The sequence below is a fragment of the Hemibagrus wyckioides genome, linkage group LG15 (assembly GCF_019097595.1).
Source record: "Hemibagrus wyckioides isolate EC202008001 linkage group LG15, SWU_Hwy_1.0, whole genome shotgun sequence".
In the NCBI taxonomy this organism is placed as follows: Eukaryota; Metazoa; Chordata; class Actinopteri; order Siluriformes; family Bagridae; genus Hemibagrus; species Hemibagrus wyckioides.
The window spans coordinates 19,111,736-19,137,114 of NC_080724.1; the positions used below are offsets into that span (position 1 = coordinate 19,111,736).

Genomic DNA, 25,379 nt, shown 5'->3' on the forward strand with positions numbered 1-25,379 from the left:
ATGCAAGTCAAGGCAGGTGAGCGAATACTTTTGGCAATATAGTGTATATATATATATATATATATAAATATAAATAAAATACACACACAAAAAATATATAATATAATATATATTAAAAAAAGTTTTTCCTTAAAGGTTTCTGGAGAATTATGGAGTTCCACACAAGTTCCTTTTAACTGGGCTAACAATAATTAGAAGTTTAAATCCCAGTACCACCAAGCTGCCTCTGTCCGAACCCTAAACTTTCTACTGCTGGGTCGTGTCCTAATAAACAAAATGAATGAATAATTTATTTATGAATAAATAAATGGAATGAACAAGGCAAAACAGCAAATGAGCAAAATACACCTGCAACTATTCCATCATGTAGATGAAGAGCTGTAATGATGAGCAGATTCAGGACAGGCAGAAGAACTTGTTTATTTCTTATTGTTCTTTTTGGAAAATGGGGTCATGGCTGAGCGCAACACGGAAACACAATGAAAAAACACATATCTTAGCTGAACATGATAGAGGAAAGCATGAATAGATTTCTTTCTTTCTTGAATTTTGTTCGAATGAAAAAACAAAAATGATCACACACACACACACACACACACACACACACACAGCAAAGGGTTTTTTATATTTTCTACATTCAAAAGGTGTGTGACATCACTCAAGTACATGAACTAAACCAGAGTATAATACTCACATGGAGTATTAATGCTTTTCTGGAAAACCAAGAAATAGGCCAAGCAGTGCAAATACACAAATATTATTTAAAAAAAAAAAACAATTAAAAAAAGACATTTAGATGCATTGCATATGAGAGGTCCATGAGGTAAAGCTTGACCTAAACTGTCACCTTATATTCACATTTAATACTAAAACACCAGTGTAAGAACTGCAGAAGTGTATAAAACACAAATCCCTCCATAGACGAAGAAGCGATGAATAAAAAAAAAAAAAGAAAAGAAAGAAAAAGGCAGTTCCTTTGTCCTTCTAAGGAAGAAAAGTACCGTAAGACTGCGGGGGCTGAAAGAAAGTGAGAGCGAGACAAATCTTCAAAGGCTCTTTGGCAGATTATTTTCCATAGCATTGTTTCCCGTCTGACCCGCGGGTTATAGGTGACAAATTGTTTTGCCCCTGACTGCGTCTCTTGAAGAGTGGAATCTGTAAACAGACAAAAAAAAAATTCAAGACACAATAAATCATCAGAGAAAACGCTTTGCCATGTCTAATAATATATACATGTAGTGAAACAGTGCCCCCTGGTGGTGGTATTCGCATTCATATCTACAGGAATGAAAACAGACATCCTGCTGCCCACCTTCTGATCCGAACCGCACCACATACCCACATTTAAAAAAAAGGCAACATAAATCAATGTCATTCAGCTTCCCTACGAAACCCAAACTTTCGACACTGAGGATGTGGTCTTTACGGGGGATCCCCCTATAGCTCATATCATTAAACCTGCTTCTGCTATATCTGGTACAGATTAATTGTTCTTAAAGTCTCAATACCAGCTAATCAGAAGCTGTCGAATTATTTTCTAGCACAATAAATCAGTATTATTGGCAGTAAGGTAAGTTACACGTCCTATATTAATGCACAGTTTTAAACAGGTTATCGTTTTATAGTGATGGGCTGAGGGCACCACATATACAGATGTATTTTTAAAAACTGTAATTGTTAATATGGTGAGGAGTGTGATATACTTGTGTGAGGAGATGTTTATTTAGGTTCTGCGGAAAACGGCTTGTTTCCAACACGAGAAAGTCTTGAAGATGGAGGGCTTTGTGGTTTTGTGGTTAACTCCGAGGCAGAAAAGAAAGCTCGGCTGGTGAGGGAATGACTGTGACGTAGCTGGAACTCTTTACAGATGTTTATAGGAATGAACCAGTTTCTAAACAGAGCTGTGAATGGATCGAAATTGAATTGTGTCTGCGCTGAAAATTCGCAATTCTATAAAAAGGAACGAAACCTGCCGTTATTGGAAAAGGAATCAAGTTCAGGCCACCAATTGGGTTGATTCTTTTCCTATAAGAGCATTTCCCAAAGGTGTTTATTTCTAACACGATCGCTAGGGACGTGTAAAAAAAAAAAAAAAAAACGTAAAAGAAATCGGAAAATCTGCAACACTTGTGAAATATAGGACTTTTTGACGTAATGCTATATTTAAAACAAACTTCCCTTTTCTTTTTACAGTATCAGTCCGCTACAAAAGCAGCACATTTCTTTAGTTTATTTTTTACCATGCAACCCCCAATACCCTCTGGAATGGTGAAAAGTTTTTCACGCTCGAGTTGTTCTTTCGACATTTCTCTACTTTCAACATTGGCTGCATTCCAATAGTTTTAACGCACCATTGCTGACTTCCCCTTACTGTTTCCCCATGGGGGAAATCCCCACCATTATCACAAGGGTTGATCCTAAGCTTTCCTTCAGCTTGTCAAGTCTGTTCATTGAGCACTTTAATAATCAGAAGATCAATTCAGTCACAATAACAGTATAATGGTGGCTGACGCTAAAGACGACACTAAGCCAAAAGTCTTAAAAATGAACCATATGTATTTCAGTAGCATGTCTACTATGACTAGCATGAAAGCTTCCATGACATTGATTATGCAGTAGAACATTTATTTTAAGTGTTGTGAAGATCAATCAGGTGTGTGTACATGCCCAGGCATTACTCTATCCCACAGTGCACCTGTTCAGTTCCTAGAAACACTGAGCTGGAAACTATCTTACTCGGGGTGTGTCGGGACTACTGAATGGCGAGGGCTCGGCCGAACGGTTCTCCTTATCAAACGAGTTGTCTCGCAGTCGGTGTGCAAACTTCCTCTTCAACGCTTCAGCAATAAGAGCAGCGGGATCCGACGAAGACACGGTCCCTTTACTCCTCCTTTTCCGTACAGGTGTTCCTCCTGGAGACCTGAACACACCATCACAACACACACACACCATTCAGGACATGAACCAACATACTGCCATGTTGTTGCATACACACTAATTTATGAGAGGATTAGTAGGTCATATTTATAAATATTTTTTATTTTTATTGCAAACGCTAGTCTGCTAGCTAGTATGAGGTAACCAGACAGAATTTCCTAGAGAATTTTAGGTCATATTTATAAATGTTTTTAATGTTTACTCCTAAAGCTAGTCTACTAACTAGTATGAGGATTTCTGGGTCATATTTATAAATATTTATAATATTTAGTGCAAAAGCTAACCTACTAGCTAGTTTGTGATAAACTGACAGGATTTCTGAGAGAATCTTAGGTCATATTTATAAATATTTCTAGTCTTTACTCCTGAAGCTAGCCTACTAGCTAGAATGTGGTAAATTGACAGGATGTATGAGAGAATCTTAGGTCATATTTATACATTTTTTTAATTTTTACTGCAAAAGCTAGCCTACTAGCTACTATAAGGAAACCTGACAGGATTTCTTGAGAGACTGTTGGGTCTTATTTATAAATATTTTTAATCTTTACTCCTAAATATAGTCTACTAGCTAGAATGTGATAAACGGACAGGATTTCTGAGAGGATTAGTAGGTCATATTTATACATTTTTTTAATTTTTATTGCAAACGCTAGTCTGCTAGCTAGTATGAGGAAACCAGACAGGATTTCCTAGAGAACTTCAGGTCATATTTATAAATGTTTTTAATCTTTACTCCTAAAGCTAGCTTACTAACGAGTATGAGGATTTCTGAGAGAATTTTGGGTCATATTTATAATCTTTAGTGCAAAAGCTAACCTACTAGCTAGTTTGTGATAAACTGACAGGATTTCTGAGAGAATCTTAGGTCATATTTATAAATATTTTTAATTTTTACTGCAAAAGCTTGCCTACTAGCTAGAATGTGGTAAACTGACAGGATTTCTGAGAGGATTAGTATGTCATATTTAGAAATATTTTTAATTTTTATTGCAAAAGCTAGCCTATTAGCTAGTATGTAATAAACTGACAGGACTTCTTGAAGGATTACTAGGTCCTATTTATAAATAGTTTTAATCTTTACTCCTAAAGCTAGCCTACTAGCTAGTATGAGGAATCCTGACAAGAATTCTGAGAGAATTTTAGGTCATATTTATAAATACGTTTAAACTTTACTGCAAACGCTAGCCTATTGGCTAGTCTGTGACAAACGGACAGGATTTCTGAGAGGATTAGTAGGTCATATATAGAAATATTTTTAATCTTTACTGCAAAAGCTAGTCTTCTAGCTAGTATGAGGTAACCCAGCAGGATTTCCTAGAGAATTTTAGGTCATATTTATAAATATTTTTAATCTTTACTCCTAAAAGCTAGCCTATTAATTAGAATAAGGATTTGAGAGAATCTTGGGTCATATTTATAAATATTTTCATCTTTACTCCTAAAAGCTAGCCTACTAGCTACTATGAGGAAAGCTGACAGGATTTCTTGAGAGAATTTTAGGTTGTATTTATTAATATTTTACTTGCAATATGCCTTGTAGCCAGCAGGGGGCTACACACACACAAACCCACACACAAACACTACATTGTTCATTGAAATGACACTGGAGTAAAAATGTTGATGAACGTTGATGTACCTCTCTACAGTGCGAAGTTTAACCTGGTTCAAATCCTTCAAGACATCCAGCATGGAAGGAACTGTGGTTGATGAAGCCTCGCTCTCTCCAGCTTTATCCTTCCTGGCCGCCTGTCTCTGTTTTATCACATCGGTCACAGAGACCTGCTCGGAGCCAACACCAGGAGGAGGAAGAGGAGGAGGTGGTGGAGGAGGAGGTTGAGCAGCCATGAAAGGAGTGGAGGAAAGAACAGGAGCAGGAAAAAGTGAACACGGAGTGGAAGGATTGTTCAGGAGGGAATTGTCCACTGAAATGAAAGAGGAAAAAAGGTGCAGTATTGTGGAAACCGATGATTTTTACTCACTAAACCATTCAACCAAGAGACTTTAATAGTTCTGCTAATGTATAACTCAATCAGGTCTTCATAAAGACTAGGTTAAGTTAAGGGAGGTTAAGGTATTTTCTTTAAAGTGCTCAGTCTGTGTAATATTACTTGCATTACTGTGACATTATTATTGTTCTAAAATGTAAAAAAAAAAATAGTAAAAAGGAAAATAGATAGAAAAGATAAAAATAGAAAGAAAAATAAATACATCAGGGCTGATAACGTAATTAAGATCTGTTGGGAAATCTTCAGTTTAGGAAACTTGTCGCACAAACAGGATAAAAACTGTGTCACTAGGGCTGGCTCAAGACCCAAGATTTTAATTGTCACATACACAGTTATATACAGTAAACAATTTGCTCTGAAGTGCCATTTTAAGGCATACATAACATCATGAAAAGTCAGTTCATTAGTGAGTGGACGCTTACCAGTTGGAGTGGTGACGATCATCGCAATCTGAGCTCGTAATTTCAGTAACTCAGTCTCCAGTGCTTGGATCTTCTGAAAAGCCTCTGGTTGTGCGCTTGATGCCTGTGCTGTGTGTGATTTCTGTTGACGCGGAGCTGCGGGAACAGGTCGTACGCACACAGCGGCTGGGGTTTCAAAACCTTGCGACCATCCGTGCTTCCTCGGCAGGACAGAATTCCTGCAATAGCAGTCATATGATTCTGTGATGCAATGCAACACCGCCATTTAAAGCAGGTTATAGTGTGTTTTGATGAAGAATCTTAACCACACAGCTTCATTCAAAGACTGAAGGAACAGATGTTTGAGATGTGTTGGCTATTTGCATTTGGGGTAACTGGAAATGCGTGCATTTCTGATTTTTTGACTGACCCACACTGACACACCACTGTTTCCTTCACCAGTCTCCTCAACTAACATCAAGTTTATAGTGAAGCATCAAATACAAACTAATGTATAAAGCTGTTTTCAGACCATCTACCTGAACTTAGTGCAGGTGTCTCCTTGGTCCTCGGCCACCCATAACACATCCGCTAGCGATGGAATGGCAGGAGCGTCCACGGACACTTCGATATGACCGTGTCTCTTGATCGTCTGTAAAGGAACCTGATCAGACAGAGGGGAGCAGAAAGGGCAAAGCCATTAAAGGTTTCATTTGTGAGTGTCTAAAAAAAGAAAGTGAATCGATACGGTAATACAGGCGCCGAGAAATGTTTCCTTTAAAGTCATTTTAATATATTAGAAAGTGAAGAAGTGCTGAATATCTGCAACACATGGTTTTATTATTCAAGCACTTAAAGATGAATAAATCAATACTTAAACAAATAGCATTCGTTTATTCAACTTTAGTAAGCACCTTATCCTGGTCAGTGTGGCAATGCAGAGCTTATTCCAGGAATACACCCTGGATGAGAAGATGCTATTCCATTACAAGGCACCACACACACACACACACAATCACTTATACTTATTCGCAAACTAAGGGTAATTTTCTATAGCTAGTCCACTTTCTGGTATGTTTTTTGGGAGGTGGGAGGAAATCCATAAAGTTGTGCGTTTCCCAAACTCTTGCCACCGAAAACAGGAAGCACACGTTGTTTAGTGTATCTCAGTATCTCCGTATGCTGCAGCATCACAGCATCCTTTCCCTAAGCTGCACAAAGCAAGCTCTGTATGTATGGTTTGTCAAGGTTTACATAAGAAAAACTCGAGTCCTGACCGAATATAACCCACAGCCACATTGCAAACTCTAGTTGAAAAATCCTGGAGGATATTTTACTAACAAATCTGCGATGTAAGCGTAATGAATAAAATATTCATATACCGTCTGCCACCAAGTCTCATCACTTCTACTTAATGTACACTCAGATCAATAAACATGTTACTGTACCTGGAAATGGAGGCGAGGATATGGCGTCAGAGGGAGATTTGTTCCAATCATGCGGACGATGCTGCGATATTGTCCGCACAAAGTACTCTCCCAAACTGGAATCAGCTGCAATTAAGCAAATATTCAATTCAATTCAATTTAATTGATATTATTTGTATAGCACCACAATGGACATTGTCTCAAAGCAGCTTTACAAAAGGTAGAGAAACAGAAAGGAGAAAAACATATATTAAATTAAATTATTAAACTATTTTATCCCCAATGAGCAAGCCTGCGGCGACGGTGGCAAGGAAAAGCTCCCTGTGATGATATGAGGAAGAAACCTTGAGAGGAACCAGGCTCAGAAGGGAACCTCATCCTCATTTGGGTGACACCGGACAGTAAATAATGTAACTGTAACTGATTAATGTCCTTTCTACAACAGCAACCAAGGGCCCATGAGGGACTATTAGGTCAGTAGAGTTCAAATGGAGCTTTCATCACATTAGAGAAGAGGACAAACCCATTCACAAGTGTTCTGCAGAAACAACCCAACTCCAGAGGACTCAAAAGTATTTGTCACACTCACCATTTCTTGAGGAACCCCAAAATATTCTAGGACACATCTCATCAAATGGACGATGTCTTCAAGCAAAGACATGATGATTAGGATCTTCTGTTCCTGATATGGACAGCTGAGCGAAAGCGACAGCAGGGTTTTCTGCAGTGACCAGTTGAGTGACCAGTGCTCAATTAAAAAACACTGCAGCAGCACTGGATTCCTACACGTGGTGCAGGAGCATCAAATAAACCGCATGTCGCTCGATTCTGAATGAAAGGAGCAAGAAAATCCGTATAAAACATTAACATCACACCAACACCTCCATCAGTGTGAAGACCAAAACACAACGCCTGCTCAGAGGTCACGTTTACTGTAAACGGAACTGACTTCGATGGATCATACACTACAAAATTCTATGTACAAATGAATCAAATATGCATACATATAGATTACAGGCCTAGAAAATTACAAAATGCAAAAAAAAAAAAATAATAATAATATATATAAACATTAATAATCAACATCACCTTTCAAACTTACCCATGCGGACGTGCTTACTACGCTGGAGAACTCAAATAAAGCTGGTCCGTGTAAAGCCGCGTCTGATTGGACAACACGAAGCTGCCGTTGCGTCGACAACCAATCACAGCGCCCTGTCTAGCGTGGTTTCAGAAGCATGTCGACCAATAGCGTTGGGTTTTGACCGAGTGCGAAATTTGTATTTGTGGTCAGCGAGGCTGTGGTAAAGTAACGGTAAGGAATTTTTTTTAAAATATAAAAGGTCATTAATTATCATATCGAAGATTACATAATCGGAAATATAGTAATATTCGAAATTAAGCAATAGTACAAAAGTACAAATAAAGCGATTTTTATCTTTTAGCGAAGGAATGTTAGCATGATGGCTAGCGCGAGCTGACGTCGACGTCGTGGAGTCTCGAGTTCGGCTAACGCGTTTAGCTCAGGTTTTTTTTTTCCCTCATATGGAATTTATAAAAAATTAAATTCTATTTTAATTGCCATTTATAGCGTATGTGCACGATACTAAGCGGTTATAAAGACAATTTGAGTGAGTTATATAAGTTTCGGGGGAAGCGAAACAACCATTTTTTGCCGGTTAGCATGTTGGCTAATGCTAGTTTGATAGCTACTTTAGCCTGGCACAACGGGAGCTGTGATGTATATTATTATTGTTATTCATATTCATATTATTATTATTATTATTATTATTATTATTATAGCATATACATAGCTGTTCAGGTCTTTATTCTTTATTTCCCGACCAAAGTTGTCAACTGCGTGTCAAATCTGGTATATAAGCATGAAATTTATCCAGATGTTTTGGGATCAGTATCCTCTTAGACAGGGACTTATTTTATAAAATAAGTACAATGTTAAGACTTTACTACGTAATGTACAGTGCTGCTTTAAAGAATAATTGTTCTGCTTAATGTTATTAGCACAAGTATTATATTGGAAGTTATATCCAATAATAATCATCCTTACTGACAGGTCCCACTGATTTATTTACGTTTTCTGTGTAAATTTTTAGCATTAAAATACGTGTATAAATCTGTGAAATGTTGCTCTTGTATGAAATCTGGTCTGTTCTCTGATCTAGCAGATAACCAGCCAAGATGATGGACGCAATGTCAGTAGTGACCCAGCTGAGGGATCTGGCGTCTGAGCCTCAGAATCGGGAGGCTATAGCGAAAGACGAGGGCTGTTTACCTGGTCTTGTGTTGTTCCTAGACCACAAAGACCCTCAAGTAGTGTTTGCTACTCTGCAGGTATGAATCTGCCTGGTGCAACACGTTTCACAATCTCGTCAGTGTGAACCACAGTAACAGAGAACGTATGAAATAAGCTTGTGTGTTGAAAAGATGATGAAGATGATTTGACTGTTATGTGCCATTTTCTCAGACCCTGAGGTACCTGGCCGAATCGTCTCAAAACATCAACTCCATGAAGAACGAGCTAGGCATGATGGTGAGCCTGGAGACTCTGATGGAAAAGTAAGTCTGAGTTCTGTATTATTTTTATATGAAATTCCGACTGGATTGGTGGAAATTATTTTTCTTTCTTTCTGTCTTTTTTATGTAGAAGTGAACTGAGTACAGATATCACAGAGCTTGCTAAAGAGGTGTATGAAGTATTGAGCGCTCCGGAGAGGCCAGAAACTCTCAGGACTCCTGTGCAACCCATGAGGAGAAATAAACCCCAGTTCTTCATCAACAGTTCTAATAAAAAAGCCAAAACGATTACGCTTCATATACAGGGTTTGGAAGGGACAGTAAGTGTATGGATATAAGTCTGTTGATGTGTTAATATGGATTTACTACTGCAGAATATTACAAAACTGGCACAGATTGAAAACAGCAATGTTAATGAAGTGCAGAGAGAAGTAACATTGTAAAAGGGGGAAAAGGCTGAGCTTTACATCTGCAAGGTAAACAAAGAAAAGACAGAGGTTTGTAATAAAGCATTTAAGCAGCATTTAAGCACTTGCTGATGCACTTACATGACCTCCACACACACACACTACCATGTCTGTGTCACTGCTGTGCTGAGGATGGTGCATTACTATAGTAATGTCTGGCCAGAGGTGGTCCATTTTATTGTTTTACAAGAGTCACTGACTACATCCTCTATACTTCTATATTTATACAGTACATAATGAGAGTCATTACAAGATTAGTCATAGATATTAATATATTGACACACAGATCTAATAAGCAATGAATAAAACAACGCTGTAGTTGTTGTTACTGTCTTAATTTTGTGTGTGATGTGTTACGGTACAGGATAAACGAGGTGTGTGTGAAGAGGCTCTTCTCAAGGTTAAAGGAGTCATCAGCTTCACTTTCCAGATGGCGATGAAGAGATGCACCGTGCGTGTGCGTGCAGACGTACCAACTGAGGTAAATCTTCTGTTTTTCACTTCTCAGTTACACATATTCGAAATAGAATCTCAATCTGTTATCAGGTCATGTGTAATCCTCTTTAGTCCAGTATAAGTTCAATTAAGACAGTGAAGTGCACTTTGTTTCCCATTCAGAGTCTGGCCTCTGCCATTGCTGCCACTAAAGTGCTTTCAGCTCAGCAGGTGGTGAAGAATGAAAGTGGAGAGGAGGTAGGTTGCTGTTTGTCTGATGACCTGTTTACTGAGTCCTGCAGCAAGTTGTACACTAGAGCAATGTTTATTAACTTCACTCCTGGAGAGCTCTCTGCCATGCAGAGTCAAAAGTTTCCCTACTCCCAACACACCTTATACACTATATTACCAAACGTTTTGGGACACCCCTCCAAATCATGGAATTCAGGGGTTGGGCTCGGCCGCTTGGTTCCAGTGAAAGGAACTCTTAATGCTTCAGCTTCATACCAAGACATTTTGCACAATTTCATGCTCCCAACTTTGTGGGAACGGTTTGGGGATGACCCCTTCCTGTTCCTGCACACCAGTGCACAAAGCAAGGTCCATAAAGACATGGATGAGTGAGTTTGGTGTGGAGGAACTTGGTGTGGAATCCTGACCTCAACCTGATAGAACACGTTTGGGCTGAATTAGTGTAGAGACTATGAGCCAGGCCTTATTATCAAACATCAGTGCCTGACCTCACAAATGCACAAGAGCTCTAGAGGAATGGTTAAAAATTCCCATAAAAACACTCCTAAACTTAGTGGAAAGCCTTCCCAGAAGAGCTGAAGCTGTTATAGCTGCAAAGAGCAGGCCAACTCCATATTAAATTCATCTGCATGTAAAGGTAGACGTCCCAAAACGTTTGGCAACATAGTGTATGAGACACCTGATCTGACATACAAGCGACCAGCACACATGCAGGACAGTGGGTTACCATGACTGTAGTTCAGAAACCCTGCACCAGAATGTAGTATAATACATATCTATATAACAATATCTAAATTCCAACAGATGTGCTAACATTGGTTATTTAGTTGTAGTATTTATGATTTTGACCTTTTAAGCTAAATCAGTGGTCAGACCAAACCTTGTTCAGGGGCAGTCCCCAATCATTAGTCAGTTCTTCTGAATCAAACAACAGCTACCACCAGGGGAGGATGCTAATGTGTTTCCACTGAGATATGTGGAGCCAGTCCATGCATCTTTTTGAACTTCTGTATAAAAGGGTAGTGTGATTTGGTGGAAAGTGTTGTCTATCTTGATTGACAAGAGGTCATATGTATGCCTTCTCTCCCACCCAAACACCAAACTTTGCTCTCTAGACTGTATTTTAAGTCATTTGCCTCACTGTTTTCTTGGTTGTCCCCAACCACTAAACAACAGCAGGGTTTTTGCCATAAAACTCTGTTTTTTCCACTTCAATGATAGCAATATTTGTACTTCCGTTCTGATATCATTATTCAGCTCTTCAACCTAAAACCAATAACTGACCATGTTTGATTCTACTGGCCGCAGGTTCTCGTCCCTCTCAGCACTACAGACACACACATAGAGGAAAATCACCACCTGCCAGATTATCTACCAGAAGATGAGAGTCCTGAGAAGGAGATCGACCGTGCCGTGTCCCGCACTGCTGCCAAACAGGATGCCAGTGGAAGCTGGTTAAGCTCAGCAGCCAGTTTTCTTACCAAAACTTTCTACTGGTGAAGCTTTGGGCTGTAACCTATGTACATAGCTGTTCCACACAGAGACTTTTATAATGCAAGTTGCCGAGTGAACAAGATCTCGGATCTACTCGCCCACCTTCATGAACACACAAAGTGGTATTATAATATCCAGGGCTACAAGCTTGTCTGGATTAAACTTTTCACACTTTTATATGTAACTTTTCAGAAACTATTCTGTTGTTTCTGTTTTTATTTTCTGTATGTTATTTTTGTTTGACTGTTACCTTGTCCTGTTGTGTAAATAATGTCTGTGGTCTTATTTTAAAGTTTGTACTGTCTTGTTTCTGGAAAAATAATTAGTCCAGTAATAAAATAATACATTGAATGTGCAATTAAAAAACAGATTCTGTTGTAGGATGTAAAATCACCTGATAAATGTGGTTTGCTGTTTTTAAATGGTGTTTGGTAACAACTAAAAAGAAGTGCATTCAGCATACACTATATAGCCAAATGTTTGTGAACACCTGACCATCTCATCCATATATGTGAGCCTTCTCCAAACACACTTTGTCTGGAATGTCTATATGTTGTATCAGTACAGTTTCCCCTCACTGGAACAAAGAGGCACAAAGCTTATATATACACCAATCAGGCATAACATGACCACTGACGATCTCCTCATCATGGCGCCTGTTCGTGGGTGGGATATATTAGGCAGCAAGTGAAGATTTTGTCCTCAAAGCTGATGTGTTAGAAGCAGGAAAAATGGGCAAGTGTAAGGATTTGAGCGAGTTTGATTGTGATGGCTAGACCACTGGATCAGAGCATCTCCAAAACTGCAGCTCTTGTGGGGTGTTCCCGGTCTGCAGTGGTCAGTGTCTATCAAAAGTGGTCCAAGGAAGGAACAGTGGTGAACCGGCGACAGGGTCACGGGCAAGGGCCAAGGCTCATTGATGCACGTGGGGAGCAAAGGCTGGACCGTGTGATCCGATCCAACAGACGAGCTACTGTTGCTCAAACTGCTGAAGAAGTTAATGCTGGTTCTGATAGAAAGGTGTCAGAATACACAGTGCAGGACGGGTCAGGGCTGTTTCGGCAGCAAAAGGGGGACCAACACAATATTAGGCAGGTGGTCATAATGTTATGCCTGATCTGTGTGTATGTATATATATATATATATATATATATACATACATGTAAGAGGTTTTCAGGTTTCAGTGTTTTATTCGACATTCATTTAATTATACAGATCCACATATCTGTTTATTTCTTAATAGATCTTATCACATACATGTAAACATGTTCACAAAATATTAACACAATTCAATATTCAATACAATTCAGTCATCTGAAGTTACTTAAAAAAACAGCAATATGATCATATAATCTAAATCTATCAGACAAACAGCACTGCTGTTACTATAACTGTAAAAACAGGAGACATTAAAGTAGTTCCTTTCTGAAACAAAACAAACCATGAGTGTATATGCAATATATCACTCATAAAAAAGTGCAAGATGATGGCGTAAGGATATTCAATAAATATAACGGCTTCAAAGAGAGATAATTAGGAGTGATTGAGGAACAGTTCTGAAATGACTACAGGTTGTCTGGTATAACAGTCCATTATGTCCATTTGTCACCGTATTCCAGCGTCAGTGCCTCCCTTGTGTTGTTCAGTACAAACTGGGAAAACAGAATGTAATGTCTTTATGAACAATACATCATGAAAAGTCAGAATTAAAAGATCTACCACAGTGCTATGAAATTCTTGAATCTGATTGGTCGGAAGGTGATGGTTTCGTTGGTTATAGCTAGTTCGGGGTGTTTGTAATGCAAACACTCCACAGAATCTCACAAAAGAGAAGCTGAGTGAGAATAGGCTTAAATCATTTCTGTCATTCTTTAATCAATGTAAAATTGTAATCATTGTCAAATCGATGCGGAATAAAAGGAATAACACAAATTGATTGTTTTTCCTGTAACAGCATGCCTTCGAGTGTTTTATAGCTTACTCTAACACATCTTACTTACATGAGTCGATCCAGTTTGTAGCTTGGGTCTTCGAGTAAGATGTTCAGCAGCTTTGTATCCGTGTCTTTAAGCTCATTTTCGCTAAGGTCCAGTTCTTTTAAGACTGAGGGCTTTCTACTCAGAGTTGATGCTAAAAATTCACAGCTTTTCTCCGAGACTCCACAGTTAAACAGCCTGCAATGAGAAATTTTCCTGTTGTAATTATTCACAGTCTGAATGTTATTTTTATTCGTTTAATCCTACGATCGTTAAAAACGACACCTCAACGTCTCCAGTTTGCAGTTTGGACTTTCTAGCCCGACACAAAGAGTCTTCACTCCTGAGTCCAGCAGATGATTTCCTCCCAGATTTAATACTTTTAGGCTGGAGCATTCTTTCAGGAGAACCGACACCAGAGAGTCGCAGCAGCTCTCGGTTAAGCAGCACTCGTTTATCCTGAATAGAAGAAGAAAGAACATCAGGAAGATATCCTTCGCTATTTGGTACAATTTAAAGCTACAGTATACAGCGAAGGTCTCACTCTAATCGGGACATTTCAGCGCTTAGCACATGGCAAAGATGTTTGATCCCGGCGTCTGTTAGCTTGTTGTTTCCCAGGTTCAGCTCTCGCAGATGGACAGGATTCGAGGTCAGAGCTGAAGCAAGAGCGACACAGCCGTCTTCCGTGACTTCACTCTGACTAAGCCTGTACACAGAGATTCAGGGAAGTTTCCCATTTCAAGAACCTTTACACCAACGGTTTCATAACAATAAATACGGTAATAATAAATACGTTCACACTTTACCTGAGTGTCTGCAATTTGCAGTTAAAATCCCTTATCACACGTGAGAGCGCTCTCAGTCCACAGTCTCTGACAGGGTTCTCACTCAGGTCCAGTTCTTTGAGTGTTTGAGGATTTGCAGAAAGAGCAGAAGCCAAAGCTTCAGCTCCTTTTTCTGTGATACTGCAAAATGCCAACCTGCAGAAAGAATTTTCTACTTAATCCAAATGTAGTCTGTCAAACATTCACAACAGCATTCTCTCTCTCTCTCTCTCTCTCTCTTTCTCTCTCTCTTTCTGTCTGTCTCACACACACACAATACAACCACCACACACTGTGAAATATCATCCAATGTGCCTTCATCCTGACATGCCAAGCCTCCTATCCTTCTCTCTCTCTCTCTCTCTCTCTCTCTCTCTCTCTCTCTCTCTCTCTCTCACACACACACACATACACACACACAATACAACCACCACACACTGTGAAATATCATCCAATGTGCCTTCATCCTGACATGCCAAGCCTCCTATCCTTCTCTCTCTCTCTCTCTCTTTCTCTCTCTCTCTCTCTCTCTCTCTCTCTTTCTCTCTCTCTCTCTCTCTCTCTCTCACACACACACACACAATACAACCACCACACACTGTGAAATATCATCCAATGTGCCTTCATCCTGACATGCCAAGCCTCCTATCCTTTTCTTTCTCTCTCTCTCTCTCTCTCTCTCTCTCTCTCTCTCTCTCTCTCTCTCTCTCTCTCTCTCTGATCTCATTCTGTGAGTTTAGTGAGTTTGCTTTGCTTTCTGTTTGCAAAACCAGACATTTTTGCTCATTTTTTGACTTTGTCTCTTGTTTCTCTTTGTTTTCTCCACTGCTTTCAGTACAAGCACAATTTTGCAACTGCATCCACTTTTGCTGCCGGACAGACACGGATCATCTAAATACGAGGACACGTGAGAAACGTCTTTAGCTACAGACCACAGAAATAAACTTAAACAAAACATTAAGCCATCAAAACACCTGATGGAGGTTTAAAAAAACATATTATAGTTACTGTATAAAAGGCTATTACATAAACATCTGCATTGAGCTCTATGTTAGGAAAAGGTAAAAACAAAAACAATTTGCATCTCCAATGTTGGGAACCTTGTAATACAGGTTATGTCTGATCTTATCAGAGGGGTGGTGTTGGTGTGGGTGCAGGGTTTTATTCTAAACAAGAATGAGCCACACCTGATTCCACCTGTTTATTCAGCTGATCTTTCATTAGACTTAGGTATGGCTTCTGCTTGGTTGGAATGGAAATCCTGCTCCCTCACCAACATCAGCCCTTTCCACATGCCTGATACAGTGGAACCTCAGCATACGAATGCACTCCCTTAAGAATTTTCGCCTTAAGAATTGAAATTTTGCAAAAAAATTTGCATCAGCATATGAAGCATTTTTGGCATACGAACAAACCGAACTGAAGTTGTTTGTACGTCTAGGAGCTTTTCAAAACTTGTTTCCGTCAGTGGAAAGAGTCAACCGTTCTAAAGCTACATGATTTTTTGGGTGATCTGTTCTTATTTTTAGCCCAAGCTTGGTGGCACGACTTCCTGTGAGGAGCCTTGACATGGAATGCTTGGCTTGGGTCAGTTCTTTGTAAGCAGCCATACAGTTTCCATACGCTTCGTATTGGGAATATTGGTCATATTTTTGGGTGGCTGGAACGGATTATCTACATTTACATTATTTCTTATGGGAAAACTCGTTTCGCAATACAAATTTTCACCCTAAGAACTCGAGGTTTCACTGTATAATGTATGATTGTTAGATGCAGAATGAACACATCAGATGTAAACTGAAAGGTTTAGCTGGACTGTGACCTCAGTATCTCCAGTTTACAGTGTGGGCTTCTCAGACCGGCAGAGAGCATCTCCACTCCCGTGTCCTGTATTGAATTTCCGCTCAGGTCCACCGCTTTGAGATGGGCAGTGCCACAACTGAACACAGAAGCGAGAGGCTTGCAGCATTTCTCGGTGAGCACGCCATAACTTAACCTAAAAGAGAAAGATTGTTTAATTTATATAGCAAATATTTATAGCGTGTATCAGGTGTAGGTTTGTCTTAAAGAAAATTCCAACCATAAGACTTCAAGCTTAGAGCGTGGATCCTTCAGGACATCCGCCAGCTGCTCAACTCCTGGGTCGTCTCCTGGATTGTTCCAGTGAAGGTCCAGCTCTTTCAGATGCGACGGATTCGAGATCAGAGCCGAAGCTAGTGCTTTACTTCCTTCTGGAGTAACTCTGCAGTCCTTCAGTCTAGGAGTGGGAATTTAAATCAATTTAAAATATAGTCGCATTAACCCTAACCCTATCAGGATCGTACTAGAAGTTCAGCTAGACTCAAAAAGTTTTGACTGACATCACCAGCAGCAGATATACTGACCTGAGAATCTCAAGTTTGCAATCTGGATTCTTGAGATGAGTAGCCAGTAGTTGAATTCCTGTCTGCCTCAAGCTGTTCTCACTCAGGTCCAATACATTTAGGTGTGCAAGTCTGGGAAGGAGCTGTGTGGCCAAAGTGGAACAGCCTTGTGGTGTGATTCTACAATATGAAAGCCTGCAGAGACGAGAAAAGCTTGAACTGTAGCTCCAACATGTTCTTTATCCTACCCTTTATCACTGATATATTATTGATGTCAAGGAAGTGTTTTGTGATATACTTTTCTACCTGTTACTGATAGACATCTATTAAACTGCTGCATGTATAATAATACAGTATGCAGTTTAAGTCAAAACCAGGAAGTACAAGTAACAAATTAGAGGAAGCATGAAAACATGCACAATTTCTCAAAATGTCTGTAGAATGAACAGATACAACAAGGGAAAAATAGTCAAGGCAAGTAGATCTTATTGTCATCTCAATCATATACCATATACAGACACAGGGAGATGAACTGACTAAAGTAATCAAGTTGAGTTGCTAATGTATCTGCATAGAGTGCTTGGACCCCATAGATCACCACCTTGGGCTATATTTCTTAACATATTACATGATATCAGACTCTTGCTTTGTACCAGGCCTGGCAGTCCTTACTCAGATGATCAAATAATCAGGAAACATTTCTTTACCTCAGTTTCTTTAATTTACTTGTGGCATTTCCCAGTCCTTCTGTAAGAAACCTCAGCCCTTTGTCTCCAATAGAGTTACTACTTAAATTCAGCTCCAGTAGGTTAGAGGAATCAGAGCCGAGCGCAGAGCCCAGTGCTTTACAGCATCTCTCGGTGAGTCCACAGTTATCCAGCCTGAAATACAAAGTCTGTTTAATTTGGACAGATATACAACAATTTGAAGAAGGCACTGGTTCTTCAGGGATCGTCATCAATCTGTGTTTGAAAAGGTGTTTCAAAAACCTTACAAAGGACCTTTCAAACCTTTCAAAAAGACTTACAGAGCAGTTTCTGAAGCTTTGACCACCAACATCAGCCTCAGGAGACCTTCGTCTGATCTGATGTACTTCTTTAGGTCGAACACGTCAAGTTTCGTCTCAGACGTCAGCAATACAAAGACGAGGGCAGACCACTGTGTGAGGGAAAGTTTGGAGGAACTCTCTGAGTTCACGTACTGTTGAACGTCCTTCACTATAGAGAGCTCATTAAGCTCATTCAGACAGTAAAAGAGATTGATAGATTTCTCGTTGGATGAGTTCTCCTCTATCTTCATCTTGATGTATTTGACCGTCTCGTCTGTGTTTCGAAGGCTGGGTCCAACCTTTGGAAGCAAACAGCGCAGGATGTTCTGGTTGGACTCCAGAGAAAGTCCTAAAAGGAAACGGAGAAAAAGATCCAAGTGCCCGTTTTCACTCTTTAAGGCTCTGTCAATGGCGTTCTTGTGGATATTGTTCAGTGCTTGGGTAGCATCTGTTGTATTGCAACTTGTCTGGTCAAGAACATTACACTTGTAGCATTTACACATGAGGAACACGTATACGGCAGCGAGAAACTCCTGGATGCTTAGATGCACAAAGCAGTACACTTTACTATTTTGAGTCAAGGCACATTCTTCTTTAAAGATCTGTGAGCACACTCCTGAGTAGACCACGGCTTCCCTGACATCGATGCCACAAGTCCTGAGATCATCCTCATAAAATATCAGGTTGCCCTTTTCTAGTTGCTGAAAGGCCAGCTTGCCCAGTTTAAGAATCATGCCTTCGTCAGATGAACCCTGAGTGCTGTCAGAGTACCTTTTGTTTTTAGTTCTGGTTTGGATTAGGAGGAAATGTATGTACATTTGAGTCAGAGTCTTGGGAACTTTCTCATCATCCTCAGAACTGATGGTTCTCTCTAGAACAGTTGAAGAAAGCCAGCAGAAGACAGGAATGTGGCACATAATGAAAAGACTCCTTGAGGACTTGATGTGAGTGATGATTCTGTGAGCCAGTCTCTGGTTGCTAATTCTCTTCCTGAGATACTCCTCCTTCTGGGGGTCATTAAATCCTCGTACTTCACTCACCAGGTCAATGCACTGAGCAGGGATCTGACTGGCTGCTGCTGGACGAGAAGTGATCCAGAGGAGAGCATCAGGAAGCAGGTTTCCACTGATGAGGTTGGTCAGTAGAACATCGAGAGACACTCGTTCTGCTGCATCAGACACTCTCTGGTTGTTCTGAAAGTCTAAGGGAAAGCGGCATTCATCCAGTCCATCGAGGATAAAAAGAATTCGGCAATGAAGAGCTGTTTCCATGTCTCCACGCTGGAGAAGCTTGATCAGACTAAACGTCTCCCCCTTCATCAGGTTGAGTTCACGGAACGCAAATGGATAAATCAGATCGATATCTTGATTCGCTTTGCCTTCAGCCCAATCCAAGACAAATTTCTGTACAGACACTGTTTTTCCAATCCCGGCAACTCCCTTTGTCAGGACACTCCTAACTGGTTTTCCGTGTCCATGCATGGGCTTGAAGATGTCGTTGCATCTGATTTGTATTTCTACTGTACTTTGGGCCCTGGAGAGCATTTCAATCTGCCTCACCTCGTGCTCCATTTTGACATTCCCGCCATCACTCTCGGTGATGTAGAGCTCTGTGTAAATGTCCTTCAACAACGTTGACTCACCCTTTACTGTCAGGTCATGGTAAATGTGCTGAAATTTTGCCTTGAGCCTATTTTTATGCTCCTGATGCAGCTTTACTTCGGTATCTGTATGAGAGCCAGACTTAGCATGATTCCTAGATGGATAGAAACAGTTTATATTGCTTATAGTTTAAATATAACATACTGTATTGTAATTCTAAGGCCCTGGTTTACTAAAGGATTGTTTTTATTACCTGTCTTCTCCAAAAAAAATGTGTACCTCTGTATCTCCTGGATGAGTATGACTGACGATCTTGTTTCCTGTGTTTGCCTTAATAATTGCTTAGTTTACATTTACAGCATTTGGCATTTACGCCCTTATCAAAATGAGACTTTATCTCATCTTTTATACAACTGAGCAGTGAAGGGTAAAGGACCTTGCTAAAGTGCTTAATTACAGCAAATTATTGGACCTGGGATTCAAACGCACAACCTTCCGATCATTAGCCCAACACCTTCACCACTTCCTGTTTGACGCGTTGCTAGCTAAAAGAGCAAAATGTGGTGTGCTCCCTGACAGCTCCAGATTTCACATAGACGTGAAGGAGTGTGTGTGCTTCTATGTGTGTGTGGGCATTGTGTGTGTTGCGATATACCAGTGTATCTTCGCTTCACACCCATTGTTTCCAGGATAGGCTTCGGATCCATTACTGAAAGTGGGTGAGAAAATCAAGACAATTATTATAACTCACGGTTTCAAGGGCATGATTTAACAAGTCCCACTATACCCATATCCTTGATCATTACTAATCAGTGGATATTTAATAGTGAGATATGTCACTAATTTCTGGAAAATCTCCCAAGCCAATATTCATTAGTTATGCCATGTAATTTTTGTATTAGTTCATTATACTATGTTTACATAACTCTATTACACTGTCTCTTAGGTCTATAACCAATAGCAATGTAGTAATTCAGTGCTGTGGGGATGACTTACCTACTGGATGTTGGAATCACCGGTTCAGGCAGCGATGATGGATGTGGGATCAGACCTGGCTGCTTGCAGAGGCTTAAAACATCACACATGTAGCCCAAATTAACGTTGACTTATACTCTTAATTCAATCAAACCGACCTCAAAATTTATGGCTGGTGAAATCGATCATGTGGAAATTCCTACCTTTGTATGAGAGAAGGTGCCTTTTTCAATTCAATTGGCTCCAGCATCGAATTCGAACTCTTCAGAGAGATGCAGCTTAGACCGTCCAACTTGTCCAAGCTTGAAATGCCAAAGAAACACCACAGACTTATCAAGTATTCTCCAGTTAAACCATTATGAAAATAGATACACACCAGTAGGAACTGCTTACCTGGGAACTTTGGGAGCACTTTCTCCACAGTGATTCATTGTAGAGTGTAATCAGGGTATTTACACCTGTATAACAAATATTTATATGTAATTACATTTTTTATATACACTCACTGTCCACTTTATTAGGAACACCTGTAAATGACTAGATTAGTGGAGCTTCATATAAATTTTATAGCCTGATTTTTGAAGCCTGGTAATTAAGCCACCTGTACTAGTAAAAGTAGTAAAACTATCCAACGTCTAGAGCAGCTTTCTAACATTAGACTATGAAATTGTGGAACTAGTTTCAGGTTTCTCATCATGCGCAACTGAGACTGAAATGTGTGCAAATGATTTTGTACTTTCATTTTTTGAGGCACATATTACATACACCCCACTCGTTCTATTTTAGACGTTCTGTTTTCACTCGTCCTATTTCAGCCGCACCACCAGCACTGCCCCCCCCAGGGTTGTGTCCTCTTCCCCCTGCTCTTCTCCCTGTACACGAATGACTGCACCTCTACTGATCCCTCTGTCAAGCTCCTGAAGTTTGCAGGTGACGCTACAGTCATCGGCCTCATCCAGGACGGTCATGAATCTGCTTACAGACAAGAGGTTGAGCAGCTGTCTGTCTGATGTAGTTTTAACAACCTGGACCTCAGTACCTCAGTAAGATGATAGTGGACTTCAGGAGCACCCCCCCCCTTGCACTCCCCCCACTGATCATTACGAACAGCACTGTAACAACAGTGAAGTCATTCAGGTTCCTGGGCACCACCATCTCTCAGGACCTGAAGTGGGACACTCACATAGACTCCATTGTCAAAAAAGCCCAAAAAAGATTGTACTTCCTTCGGCTGCTGAGGAAGTTCGAGCTGCTAACACAGTTCTACTCAGCCATCATTGAGTCTGTGCAACTTCTATAACTGTCTGGATTGGCTCAGAGACAAAATCAGACTGCAGAGAACGGTTCAGACTGCTGAAAGGATTATTGGTGTTCCCCTGCCCAACCTACAAGAACTGTATACATCCAGAGTGAGGAAAAGGGCTCAGAAAATCACTCTGGACCCCTCACATCCAAGCTATCTCCTTTTTGAACTTTTGCCATCTGGCCAGTGCTACAGAGCACCATATACTAGGACAGCTAGGCACAAGAACAGTTTCTTCCCCCAAGCCATCTACCTTATGAACAGTTAAATACCAAATTCTGCAATAAAAATCTTTGCAATAACCTTATACTTATTTGTTACCACCCAACATCCGAGGACATCCCTACATCTTATTCTATTCTATTCTATTCTATTCTATTCTATTCTATTCTATTCTATTCTATTCTATTCTGTACATACCATTTATTTTATTTTTCAATTTACTTTTCTATTCAAATATGTGTTTTTTTATTTATTTATTTTTATTTGGGCAGTACAGTGGCTTAGTGATCAGCACTGTTGCTTCACAGCAAGAAGGTCCTGGGTTCGAACAGGCAGGGGCCTTTCTGTGTGGAGTTTGCATGTTCTCCCCGTACCTGAGTGGGTTTATTCCAGGTACTCCGCTTTCTTCCCACAGTCCAAAAACATGTACATTAGGTTGATTGATAATTCTAAATTGCCCATAGGAGTGAGTGTGTATGGTTGTGTGTCTATATGTGTGGCCCCGTGATGGACCTGTCCAGGGTGTACCCCTGCCTTTCGCCCAATGTGTGCTGGGATAGCCTCCAGCAGATCCCTGTGACCCTAATTAGGAATAAAGTGGAGATGGATGGATGGATGGATTTTTATTTCTCATCGTATTTTTTTTTGTTGCCTGTGTATCATGAATGCTTTCTATGCAGATTTCATAAATGTGAATGTTGACATAAGTGAAACTGTAAAAATAAGGAGTAAAGGCCATGAATCAAACCACAAGAATTTCCCGAACTGTAATTAGGAAGTCATGTGTAAACTGTATGTTGCAAATCATTCCAAAGACAGTGTCGATGATTGGTCATACAGCTCAGCCTTCTGAGGGGTGCCCGGAAACTTCAGCAATCCTCGTGTTTGTGATCTAAAATAAAATATTATTGCGTCTTTCTCCATGCCGTATTAGTGTTATGTAGTAAGCTGACGCACGTTTTCCTCTCCTGATTGACACAGACGCTGGCGGTAATGACAACACCGAACTATTTTTGCACATCAGGTGCCTTTGTAATGGATAAATGACTCATCAGTATCATGGAGGATGTCACGAAGATATTATGCAATAATGAATTATGTGAAAGGGCAGTCATTTTGTCAGAGTCCCGCTGGAGCTGGTGTTAGAACCTAATAAAGCACAATTATTCCTGTGATTATAATGCTTTAGTTAATTCACTCATTCCTTTAACATTGTGGTATGTCTATGAATGCGTTCTTGTTATTTGTTTATGTTATAGCAGCTATAAACTTCCAAATCATTACCAGCAGGACAGAGAACCTTATCTTATCTTATCTTATCTTATCTTATGTGCTTTTCAGAAATGTAAGGCAGATTATTTTGGTCTTTTGTGGAAGCAAATGCAAGAGCAGCACCAACAGCTGTCAGTAAAATACACAGGATGGTATGAAGACGTGAGGCTGATTTCTTCTGAGCCCAAGGTGTAGATTCATTCAACTTCTAAGTGAAACAGCCGATAGATTTGAGGATCATTTAAGCAGATTTTTTAAATCCTGTTTTGTATTTCAACACACCAAAATCTGAACCTGAAACCTGAAAGAAAGGCTTTCTAAACTGCCCCAAAGACTTTTTTCTCAACAGAATATGTTGTATAAAATATGAACCAGGATTCACAACATGGGTTTCTCACACATCATCAGCAGTGACGGACAAGGCACGTGATTGTTGTTGTTGTTCTTTCAGCTGGATCATTTGATTTTTGGCACAGGTTTTACGCCAGATGCCCTTCTTGATGCAACCATCCCATTTAACCCGGGCTTGGGACCGGCACTGAGAGTTAACTCTTAAGTGGCTGGTACCCAGTCGTATGTAATGAACATAAACCAGGTAGATCACTTACTGCCTTTAGATGAGAAACTAAGACTAAACAAACATTGGCCAATTGATTTACAAAGCACACAAACACAAGCTTAGTTACATTATTTAGTAGACACCTGCATCCAGAGCAATCAATCTCCAACAAAAAACAATCTCCTCACAAAAAACCTCACTATATGAACTGTTAGACAATTAAAAAAACATGTTGTAACCCATTTATACAGCGTGTCTGCCATACACAATCCGGTGAATGGGCTGTAATAGTATTTTAAGTATTATAGAAAGTGCTGCAAGTAGAGTTTACCGGTGCTGTGGTATAAACTGACTTAAACTAAGTTTACAGAAACAAAATCAGAGCTTCATTAGGTTTTTCTTAATACATCAACTTGATACAGAAAGCTGAATGACACACACACACACACACACACACACACACCATTCACACAAAAGCTGCTCAGGCATATCTAGCATTTCTAAAATAAATCTTTAAATCAATCAATCAATAACAATTTACACCATAGCTATTAAACAAATGATCAATAATCTGAACTCATACTTACATAAAGCTGAAGCTAATGCTGATCAGGGCTTTAATGGATCATGACGATAAAACTTGGTTAACTGGTCACTCCACTTCTTTTCACTTCCCTGAAGCTGAAGTTGGTTTCTTGCTCCACCTTAAATGATTCCAGTTATTATTTGATGAATCACAGCGCCTGTAGAGGGCAGTGCTGAAGTATTTTAACTATTTTAATCCACAGTGAGGACTGTTAAATTCTCAAATTGTAAATTTACCATATCTGCGTTTCACATTTAGTATGGAAAAACTTCGAGTTCAAACCATTTTACAAGGATGATATTGTTATGTATTCTGTATATGTGTACAGTATACACATATATTGTTATGTGTATACTGTACACTGACCAGGCATAACATTATGACCACCTGCCTAATATTGTGTTGGTCCACCTTTTGCTGCCAAAACGGCCCTGACCCATCGAGGCACAGACTCCACTAGATCCCTGAAGGTGTGCTGTGGTATCTGGCACCGAGATGTTAGCAGCAGATCCTTTAAGTCCTGTCAGTTGCGAAGTGCAGCCTCCATGGGCCCCACCTTGCAACTTAAAGGATACTTACAGAACTTAATGGACTTCACAATAGCCATCACAACTTGGCCCTCGTCAAACTCGCTCAAAATGTTCACTTGTGCCATGATGAGGAGATCATCAGTCTTATTCACTTCACCTGTCA

At 39.9% G+C, this 25,379-nt stretch overlaps 3 protein-coding genes across 4 annotated transcripts; 1 reads left to right on the top strand and 2 right to left on the bottom strand.

The window, feature by feature from the left end:
• Nucleotides 1-371: 371 nt before the first annotated feature.
• On the bottom strand, nt 372-7,996 carry mtfr2 (mitochondrial fission regulator 2). Its single transcript, XM_058410109.1, has 8 exons — nt 7,874-7,996; nt 7,361-7,599; nt 6,793-6,897; nt 5,884-6,008; nt 5,366-5,583; nt 4,574-4,859; nt 2,737-2,920; nt 372-1,155 (listed from the first exon to the last, which is right to left on the bottom strand). The coding sequence occupies exons 2-8, from the start codon at nt 7,430-7,432 to the stop codon at nt 1,066-1,068; spliced, it is 1,080 nt and encodes a 359-aa protein (XP_058266092.1). The 5' UTR covers nt 7,433-7,599; nt 7,874-7,996; the 3' UTR covers nt 372-1,065.
• On the top strand, nt 7,964-12,320 carry armc1l (armadillo repeat containing 1, like). 2 transcript variants are annotated; one of them, XM_058410110.1, is made up of 7 exons: nt 7,964-8,086; nt 8,955-9,123; nt 9,257-9,348; nt 9,437-9,626; nt 10,138-10,254; nt 10,392-10,466; nt 11,769-12,320. In XM_058410110.1, exons 2-7 carry the CDS (start codon nt 8,971-8,973, stop codon nt 11,958-11,960), a joined length of 819 nt encoding a protein of 272 aa, XP_058266093.1. In that variant the 5' UTR covers nt 7,964-8,086; nt 8,955-8,970; the 3' UTR covers nt 11,961-12,320. The 2 variants fall into 2 exon arrangements, with proteins under 2 accessions (XP_058266093.1, XP_058266094.1); XM_058410111.1 differs by having other exon boundaries at nt 8,006-8,086; nt 8,958-9,123.
• A 910-nt stretch (nt 12,321-13,230) lies between these two features.
• Nucleotides 13,231-24,834, bottom strand: nlrp12l (NLR family pyrin domain containing 12-like). Its single transcript, XM_058410108.1, has 15 exons — nt 24,688-24,834; nt 21,138-21,202; nt 20,948-21,046; nt 20,766-20,837; nt 20,425-20,478; nt 18,148-19,923; nt 17,828-18,001; nt 17,142-17,315; nt 16,838-17,014; nt 16,580-16,753; nt 14,740-14,913; nt 14,475-14,639; nt 14,216-14,389; nt 13,955-14,128; nt 13,231-13,606 (listed from the first exon to the last, which is right to left on the bottom strand). The coding sequence occupies exons 2-15, from the start codon at nt 21,173-21,175 to the stop codon at nt 13,597-13,599; spliced, it is 3,435 nt and encodes a 1,144-aa protein (XP_058266091.1). The 5' UTR covers nt 21,176-21,202; nt 24,688-24,834; the 3' UTR covers nt 13,231-13,596.
• Between the last annotated feature and the right edge of the window lie 545 nt (nt 24,835-25,379).